General features: G+C 41.2%; 2 protein-coding genes across 2 annotated transcripts; both read right to left on the minus strand.

Moving 5' to 3' along the window:
• Positions 1-278: 278 nt before the first annotated feature.
• LOC112226395 (GTPase IMAP family member 9-like) lies at positions 279-1,400 on the minus strand. The gene has a single exon (XM_024390782.2). The coding sequence runs from the start codon at positions 1,398-1,400 to the stop codon at positions 279-281; it is 1,122 nt and encodes a 373-aa protein (XP_024246550.2).
• A 162-nt stretch (positions 1,401-1,562) lies between these two features.
• Positions 1,563-9,361, minus strand: LOC112226396 (GTPase IMAP family member 8-like). The gene is made up of 3 exons (XM_042307873.1): positions 9,331-9,361; positions 3,233-3,573; positions 1,563-2,555 (listed from the first exon to the last, which is right to left on the minus strand). The coding sequence occupies exons 1-3, from the start codon at positions 9,359-9,361 to the stop codon at positions 1,563-1,565; spliced, it is 1,365 nt and encodes a 454-aa protein (XP_042163807.1).
• Positions 9,362-9,929: the final 568 nt, after the last annotated feature.

Below are 9,929 nucleotides of genomic sequence, written 5' to 3' on the forward strand. Positions count from 1 at the left end.
CTTCTGATTCCTTCATCTTTATTCTATCTCGTTCCCTCTCTCTTTCAAACTCCTCTCTCAATCTCCTCTGTTTTTTCTCTTGTTCTACAAGAGTGTCTGCCTCCATCTGTCTCCTGAGCCTTTCTTCTTCCTGTTGTCTGTCTCTTTCTTTCTTCAATTGTTCCTCCCATTCCTCTTTTTCTCTACGCATGACCTCTTGAAGTTCTGTTTGACCTTTCTCTGCTTCCTCTATTTTGCTTTGCCACCCTTGTCTTTCTTTCTCTTCCTTCTTTCTCCTCTCATCCTCTTCTTTCTCTCTTTTCCATTTGTTCATCCTGTTTTCTTTTCAGTTCTACAGATTGCTTTTCTTGATTTTTAACCATTTTTCTTCCTCTTCTTTTCTGTTGTTCCATTCTCATTTTATATTCTCTCTCCTTTTCTCTTTGTTGTTTTTCCAACTCTTTTTTCTGAGTTTGTAATTCTTTTTCCATCTTCTCTTTTTCTGTGTCCCATATTGCTTTTTTCCACTTTTCATCTTCTTTCCTTTTTTTGTCCTCCAACTCTCTTTCTTCCTTCTCTGCTTTCTCCTTGTCTTCATGTTCTTTTCCAATATCTTCTCTCTCTCTCAACAGTTTTTCTCTCAGCTGTCTTTCCTCCTGAACTTTCAATCTCTCCTCTTCCAACTTTGACTTCATCTTTTCCATGTCTGTTTCATGTCTGACCTTCAGTTTCTCCATGTCAGCCTTTATCTCCATCTCTCTCTCCTTCAGTATTGCTTCTTGTTTTTGTTTAATGGCTGCCTCTGCCTCCTGGAACATCTCATTGGTGTAGAAACTGCCCTTGTTCATGGACACCATTTTGTTCATCTTCTTAATCAGCTCAGTGACCTGTGTGCGGTCATCTTCAACTCTGTTGTTGAAGACATGGAATCTGTCTCCACAATCTCCGATCAGTTTTTTCAGTTTAGCACTCTTGCTTTTCACAATGTAATCTTGAATTGATTTCTTTCCCAAGTCATCTCCTCTAGTAAACAGAACTAGGCAGAACAGTCCTGCCCGTGGACCAAAGGTTGTCTCTATGAGGTCCAAAGTGTCCAGTTCCTCTTGTGTCATTGTCCCGATACTCAACACTATGATAAACACATGGGGTCCAGGAGCTGACAGGGAAACACATTTCACTATCTCTTGCTGAACATCTTTATTAGACAATGTTGTGTCAAAAAGACCAGGTGTGTCCACAACAGCAACTGTTCTTCCATCAACTCTGCCGACTGCCTTCTTGCAAACTGTTGTCACAGAATCAGTGCAGGTTCCAGACTCAAATTCATTTCTGCCCAGGATAGTGTTTGCGGAGGCGCTCTTCCCGTTGCCAGTTTTCCAAATCAGCACCACCCTTATGCACTCTGTGATGGAACACTCCATTTCAGCACCTACATATTAAACAATAAATGATAAGATATGAGTGTTTAGATATTGAAATCAAGGTTCATAGAGTTAAATCATTGCTTTCCCAATCACCCCCCAATATTTGTTCCTCCCTGTGTTCAACAAACTCATCTTGTGACATGTTCCTGATTCTCTCCTCTAAATCCTTGATTCTTCTTCTTCAAGCTCTGTCGTCTGCTTGACGTTCTCAATCTTTGAAGCATCAAAGATTTTATACCGCCCTCCGCATATCTTGATCAGATGCTTTGTGTCTGCATTTTGTTCCACAAAGTCAACTGCAGTTTTATCAACTGGAATGTTATCCTGTCTAAACAGGACCATGACAAAGTCATTGATTCGTGAGCTGAGAATCTTCTGGATGGTCTCCAACTCTCCTTTGTCTTCATCAGTAATTGGACCCAAAGGTACGACCAGGAGGAAAGCATGGACTCCAGAGTCACAGAGAGAGACACAGTGGAAAGTCTCACGCATCACTTCCTCCTGAGTGAGATGTGTTCTATACAGAGCAGGCAGCTCGATGAGGGTGACCGGCCGACCACACACCTCTCCTTCTCTCTTCACACACACTGAGGAGGAGCTGGACTTTGGACTGGACTCTGTCTGACCCAGTATGGCATTGGCTATAGAAGTCTTCCCAGCTCCTCTTCTGCCACACAGCACCACGTTCAGTCTCTGAGCCTTTGGTGTCATGGTATCATGTGTCGTCTCTTCATTGGAGGTGAGGTATCTCCGTTCATTCTCCTCTACCATCTTTTCTATTTTTTCAGTTAACACTTTGTGGTCACTTTCTTGTTTGTACATTTCATGATGCCTTCCTCCACATTCTTCAATCATTTGTCTCAGATTATTATTTCCTGCGACTCCCTCGTGAGTAATGATCACCATTGAGTACTTGAAGGACTCTTTACCAAATATGCTCAGGATCAACTTTAATGTGTTTCTGTTCTCCTCTGTGAACTCCTCAGGCTTCAACACCAGCTGGACCCCATGAGGCCCAGGAGCAGAGAGGGACTTACATTTCTCTATCTCCTGCATCAGGGACTTCACAGTCAGATGTGGAGCAAAGAAGTCTGGAGTCTTTACAACAGTAACAGACTTGCCATTCACCTCCCCACTGGCTGACTCACATGGCTGTTTTTTGCCAAACAAACCAGCAGAGAGGCCTATCACATTGTTTATAGTTTAAGATAAAAGCAGACTTAAAAGCCTCTTTCCGTAGAATCATGTTACACACTGTACTCTTCTTGTCGTCATTCTTCCCCAGAAGCACAATCCTGAGTGAAGACACTGTAAAGCACATGTACCCATTGATTAATATAAGGATATGCATATAAAACATCATGTAGTTGACCTGTTTACCAAATGTTCACACTGGAGGTTTGTCCCTGTTACGAATTAACAAAGCTTTACTCCCAATGCTTGTTGTCAAAAAGCTTGACAGTAGTAGTTAGTTCAGTTTTTGATTTGTTTTTGATTTGTTAAAAAAGTTTGAAATATCCAATAAATGTCGTTCCACTTCATGATTGTGTCCCACTTGTTGATGATTCTTCACAAAAAAATACAGTTTTATATCTTTATGTTTGAAGCCTGAAATGTGGCAAAAGGTCGCAAAGTTCAAGGGGGCCGAATACTTTCGCAAGGCACTGTATTGGCATCATTTTGAAATGGGACACGTCTACCTACACACCTTTTGTGCCATCAGGATAGACAAATAATGAAAATGGGCCTTAATGACAAATCCTTCTGAGCCGGGAAGATTTGAGGCTCCAATCAGTTTTACTCCTGTGTTTTTCCTCTTTCCCTTGTACCATGCCACTTGTATCTTCAAATACATCACAGGTGAGATAGTCTCCTCCATTCTCCTTTACCATCTTGTCAACATCTGCAATAAGTTGAGTGCAGTCACTGAGGTGCTGCCTCCCTCTACAGGCTCTGACCATCTGATTCAAAGGGTGATCCTCATCCATGTGTCCCCTCTTGTCTTCATGAGTTGTCAGAACCATTGAGTAGTCAAAAGACCGGTCACTGAGGGTGTTTAGGATTTTCCTGATTCTGTCTCCCTCTTCCTGTGTGAACTTCTCAGGCTGCAGCATGACCAGGAACACATGAGGTTCCGGGTCAGACAGAGTGGCACACCAACGCAGTTCCTCTGAGAGTTTGTCATGTGAGATGTGAGGGTCTATCTAACAGGTCTGGAGTGTTGACCACAGCTATGTGTCTTCCCTCCACCTGACCCCCTGATTTTCTCACAGCGACTTTGTTCAAATGCCCCTCTGTCCAGGATGACTTTTCCAACAGTACTATTATCAGAGCCAATCTTGCTGAGCAGCACAATCCTTAGCTCTGTAGGACTTTCAGACATGGTAACATAAACACCACCACAACCTTATTTAAAATATTTGCTGTAAAACGTTGTGGAAAATGTTGACATTAATATTTTTGTTTGCTTTTCTTTCAGTATCACACCATACGCACCATATTACAACAGAACAAAAGAAATGCAGAACTAGTCAATCTTTCAACTGTGTTCCAATTCGTTTTGAAATTGGAGGATCTGCGCCTCCAATTTAACATCACAAGCAGAACCTCTATCATTGTCCTGTCTTGCCACAGCACTGTGAGCTGCAGCACATTCCCCCTCAGGAAACAAAAAATATTTGGTATGGGTCCTGAGATCCTCCCTGACCGATTTCTCAGTTTGGCCGGATGGCCAGCTCTAGGAGGAGTCTTGGTGGTTCCAAACTTCTTCCATTTAAGAATGATGAAGGCCACTATGTTCTTGGGGACCTTCATGTTTTTGGTACCCTTCCCCAGATCTGTGCCTCGCCACAGTCCTGCCTCAGAGCTCTACGGACAATTCCTTCGAATTCATGGCTTGGTTTTTCTCTGACTTGCACTGGCAACTGTGGGACCTTGTGTAGACAGATGTTCCTTTCCAAATCATCTGGTGTGGCCACCAGCTACATTAAGTACTGCAGTGCATCTTCTCATGGATAGCACCAGATTTGCAAGTTCTTGCTGTCAGATGCTACCCCACTCTTCCACCAAGGCACCTGCAAGTTCCTGGGGGGAATGGCTCTAGCCCTCACCCGGCGATCCAACAGGTCCCAGATGTGCTCAATGGGATTGAGATCCGGGCTCTTTGCTGTCCTTGGCAGAACACTGATATTCCTGTCTAGCAGGAAATCACCCACATAACTGGCAGTATGGCTGGTGGCATTGTCATGCTGGAGGGTCACATCAGGATGAGCCTGCAGGAAGGGTACCACATGAGGGAGGAGGATGTCTTCCCTGTAACGCACAGCGTTGAGATTGCCTGCAATGACAGCAAGCTCAGTCCAATGATGCTGTGACACACCGCCCCAGACCCTCCACCTCCAAATCGATCCCGCAAAAGAGTACAGGCCTCGGTGTAACGCTTATTCCTTCGACAATAAACGCACATCCAACCATCACCCGTGGTGAGACAAAACCATGACTCGTCAGTGAAGAGCACTTTTTGCCAATCCTGTCTGGTCCTGCGACGGTGGGTTTGTGCCCAGGCAACGTTGTTGCCGGTGATGTCTGGTGAGGAGCTGCCTTACAACAGGCCTACAAGCCCTCAGACCAGCCTCTCTCAGCCTATTGCGGACAGTCTGAGCACTGATGGAGGGATTGTGCATTCCTGGTGTAGCTCGGGTAGTTGTTGTTGCCATCCGGTACCTGTTCCGCAGGTGTGATGTTCGGATGTACCAATCCTGTGCAGGTGTTGTTGCACATGGTCTGCCACTGCGAGGAAGATCAGCTGTCTGTCCTGTCTCCCTGTAGCGCTGTCTTAGGCGTCTCACAGTACGGACATTGCAATTTTTTGCCCTGGCCACATCTGCAGTCCTCATGCCTCTTTGCAGCATGCCCAAGGCATGTTCACGCAGATGAGCAGGAACCCTGGGCATCTTTCTTTTGGTGTTTTTCAGAGTCAGCAGAAAGGCCTATTTAGTGTCCTACGTTTTCATAACTGTGACCTTAATTGCCTACCGCCTGTAAGCTGTTAGTGTCTTAACAACCATTCCACAGGTGCATGTTAATTAATTGTTTAGGGTTCGTTGAACAAGCATGGGAAAGTTATTTGGATTTTTAATGAAATATCTTTGAAAGGCAGTGTCCTGAAAAAGGGACGTTTCTTTTTTTTGTTGAGTTTACGTTTTTTATTTTTTTGCAAAAATGTCTAAATACCAGTTTTTTGCTTTGTCATTATGGGGTATTGTGATGTCATTATGGGGTATTGTCTGTAGATTGATGAGGATCTGTATTTTAAAAATCAATTTTAGAATAAGGCTGAACGTAACAAAATGTGGAAAAAAGTCAAGGGGTCTGAATACTTTCGAAGGCTATATACAGTACATACATATCTTTAAAAAAATATATTTTCCTTTATTATTTTCCGCTAACAGTACCACTCCTTCCCTAAGTGGAATAAATTAATGAACAACACTTAGGCTTATATTTCCAGCTTATACATACTATATACATTTTACGGACACAATCTATTTTACAATAGTTATCTTTCATTTGTTTTTAGTCATGTCCTTCTTCTACCTTCAACCTCTCTCATCGGTTTCTGATGTCCATCCAGTTTGAGTTCTGTTTGCCATATATTTTTAACTGTGCTGTTTCACAAAATTTCTGAACCTATATACGTTTTACAGATACAGTATATTTTACATGAGTTATCTTGTTGTTATTAGTCCCACCCTTCAGTTCCATTCAACCATACCCATCTATCTCTTAACCACATCCATATTGGATTTATATTTGCCATATATTTTTCAGCTGTGCTGTGGTTTCACAAAAGTTCTGAACCTTTCTATTCTCATAGTTTATACAGATTGTAAGTTAAAGATAAACATTTTTGCCTTATGTATTATATATTGTTGATCAATTGACTATGACTTTTCAAAGCACTCAGTAGTGCTATCTGCAGAGTCAGCTCCAGGTGAATGTTGCAATTCTTCAGCCATTCCTGGACCTGTGACCAAAAACAAGCTACATATACAGTGGGGCAACAAATTATTTAGTCAGCCACCAATTGTGCAAGTTCTCCCACTTAAAAAGATGAGAGAGGCCTGTAATTTTCATCATAGGTACACTTCAACTATGACAGACAAAATGAGAAAAAAAATCCAGAAAATCACATTGTAGGATTTTTAATGAATTTATTTGCAAATTATGGTGGAAAATAAGTATTTGGTCACCTACAAACAAGCAAGATTTCTGGCTCTCACAGACCTTTAACTTCTTCTTTAAGAGGCTCCTCTGTCCTCCACTCGTTACCTGTATTAATGGCACCTGTTTGAACTTGTTATCAGTATAAAAGACACCTGTCCATAACCTCAAACAGTCACACTCCAAATTCCACTATGGCCAAGACAAAAGAGCTGTCAAAGGACACCAGAAACCCTTATGACAGGGTCTGGAACATTCAAGCACTGCAGCCAGTCAACTAGCTAGGCTGCGGTTGCTGTATTATATTGTGGTCGGCACCTGGATATGTTGAAAACACAAAAATGCAACAGTCATTTTAGTAAATAAATAATAAATAGCTAGCTACATTACGACTCCAGTAAATTAGATAATGATGGATCTTTAAACAGTGATTATCCAACAAAGTAAATTTAGTCACCAATTTAACTCCTAACTATGTTGCAGATGTAAAGTGCATGTCATGGCTATTGATCATTATCACATGTGGATACTCAGAGATATTAAAATATGTATATTTCTATGAATAAATATGCAGGTGCATCATAATTCTGGTATTAGGTAATGGGCTACAGATTTTTAGTTTTTATGTATATATCAATATTTTCCCAGCTATTTCTATTGCCTTTGAAGCATTACTGGTTCATCGACTGACATCAAATTCCATTGTTGCTTAATCGTAGAATGTTGAAAGTAATTTTCAAACCTAAATATATTTTTTTTAGGTGTTACATTTTTATAAATATAAACAGGATAACAATATTATGGTGCCTGCCTGGTGAAGGCCTTCTCCAGAACCCCTTGTTTCAGATATTTCCTGTAAATGTATTTTCCAAAGATAGAGCACTGAAGCATAGAGATTGAGGTAGACCATACTCGACGAAGACCAGTTACCCAAGATGATCCCCAGAAATATACAGTGCCTTGCGAAAGTATTCGGCCCCCTTGAACTTTGCGACCTTTTGCCACATTTCAGGCTTCAAACATAAAGATATAAAACTGTATTTTTTTGTGAAGAATCAACAACAAGTGGGACACAATCATGAAGTGGAACAACATTTATTGGATATTTCAAACTTTTTTAACAAATCAAAAACTGAAAAATTGGGCGTGCAAAATTATTCAGCCCCCTTAAGTTAATACTTTGTAGCGCCACCTTTTGCTGCGATTACAGCTGTAAGTCGCTTGGGGTATGTCTCTATCAGTTTTGCACACAGAGAGACTGACATTTTTTCCCATTCCTCCTTGCAAAACAGTTCGAGCTCAGTGAGTTTGGATGGAGAGCATTTGTGAACAGCAGTTTTCAGTTCTTTCCACAGATTCTCGATTGGATTCAGGTCTGGACTTTGACTTGGCCATTCTAACACCTGGATATGTTTATTTTTGAACCATTCCATTGTAGATTTTGCTTTATGTTTTGGATCATTGTCTTGTTGGAAGACAAATCTCCGTCCCAGTCTCAGGTCTTTTGCAGACTCCATCAGGTTTTCTTCCAGAATGGTCCTGTATTTTGCTCCATCCATCTTCCCATCAATTTTAACCATCTTCCCTGTCCCTGCTGAAGAAAAGCAGGCCCAAACCATGATGCTGCCACCACCATGTTTGACAGTGGGGATGGTGTGTTCAGGATGATGAGCTGTGTTGCTTTTACGCCAAACATAACGTTTTGCATTGTTGCCAAAAAGTTCAATTTTGGTTTCATCTGACCAGAGCACCTTCTTCCACATGTTTGGTGTGTCTCCCAGGTGGCTTGTGGCAAACTTTAAACGACACTTTTTATGGATATCTTTAAGAAATGGCTTTCTTCTTGCCACTCTTCCATAAAGGCCAGATTTGTGCAATATACGACTGATTGTTGTCCTATGGACAGAGTCTCCCACCTCAGCTGTAGATCTCTGCAGTTCATCCAGAGTGATCATGGGCCTCTTGGCTGCATCTCTGATCAGTCTTCTCCTTGTATGAGCTGAAAGTTTAGAGGGACGGCCAGGTCTTGGTAGATTTGCAGTGGTCTGATACTCCTTCCATTTCAATATTATCGCTTGCACAGTGCTCCTTGGGATGTTTAAAGCTTGGGAAATCTTTTTGTATCCAAATCCGGCTTTAAACTTCTTCACAACAGTATCTCGGACCTGCCTGGTGTGTTCCTTGTTCTTCATGATGCTCTCTGCGCTTTTAACGGACCTCTGAGACTATCACAGTGCAGGTGCATTTATACGGAGACTTGATTACACACAGGTGGATTGTATTTATCATCATTAGTCATTCAGGTCAACATTGGATCATTCAGAGATCCTCACTGAACTTCTGGAGAGAGTTTGCTGCACTGAAAGTAAAGGGGCTGAATAATTTTGCACGCCCAATTTTTCAGTTTTTGATTTGTTAAAAAAGTTTGAAATATCCAATAAATGTCGTTCCACTTCATGATTGTGTCCCACTTGTTGTTGATTCTTCACAAAAACATACAGTTTTATATCTTTATGTTTGAAGCCTGAAATGTGGCAAAAGGTCGCAAAGTTCAAGGGGGCCGAATACTTTCGCAAGGCACTGTATATATTTGCCTGTTTGGCATATTGAGTTAGACATATAGGCCAACACTATGAATGATACATTACAAGCATTGATGAACATCAGGCCAAAATATATATTTTTAAGGATTTACTGCTCTTACCTTTGTCTCTGAATGATGCAGCGTCCGCCATGTCATTCTTCAAATGTCTGCACTGGACCAGATAAATGAAAGTGAAAGTTGCAGTAAAACCTGTTCCTACCTGTTAAAGGGAGTTGTGGAGAGACTGAAATCTACATGTTGAATTTGTTTGCAACCCACTAACTTGAGCATTTGTAATCAGAATAACAATAAGACTGAATGTTCTTCACCTGGCATACTTTAACTTGCATGCCCAAGTCATTTCAGTGAATTAAACCCAGCTCATTTAGCCATTAACAAGTGATCTCATTGAATTAAAACCAGCTCACTTAGCCATTACATATCTTAAAAAATAAATCACATACCAAACATTCTGCTACTTTCCAGTGGAGTCTTTTGGCAAACATTGTTACACTAAATAAAAAAAATAGTAAAACTCAAATCGTTTTTTGACATATAATTGAAATAAATGTAATATTTGATTGATATTGGGCAGATACTGTACACATCTCCAATCCCACATCAAAGTAATACGCTAAATTACTTGGTTTGATGTTGCTCTGAAGTGATTTAAGTTGGTCAGGTAGATCAGGCTAGGCAAAACAAAACTGTAAAGACAG

The sequence above is a fragment of the Oncorhynchus tshawytscha genome, linkage group LG28, assembly GCF_018296145.1.
Source record: "Oncorhynchus tshawytscha isolate Ot180627B linkage group LG28, Otsh_v2.0, whole genome shotgun sequence".
In the NCBI taxonomy this organism is placed as follows: domain Eukaryota; kingdom Metazoa; phylum Chordata; class Actinopteri; order Salmoniformes; family Salmonidae; genus Oncorhynchus; species Oncorhynchus tshawytscha.

Bases quoted from the DNA above. Each gene is read 5' to 3' on its own strand.
- LOC112226395 (XM_024390782.2), bottom strand. From the start codon at position 1,400: ATGGAGTGTTCCATCACAGAGTGCATAAGGGTGGTGCTGATTTGGAAA.
- LOC112226396 (XM_042307873.1), bottom strand. From the start codon at position 9,361: ATGGCGGACGCTGCATCATTCAGAGACAAAG. The intron at 3,574-9,330 runs GTAAGAGCAGTA...ACAAACTCTCAG, and splicing joins TGCATCATTCAGAGACAAAG to AGGAACTGCGTTGGTGTGCC. The intron at 2,556-3,232 runs GTACAAGGGAAA...GGCAAAAAACAG, and splicing joins TTGAAGATACAAGTGGCATG to CCATGTGAGTCAGCCAGTGG.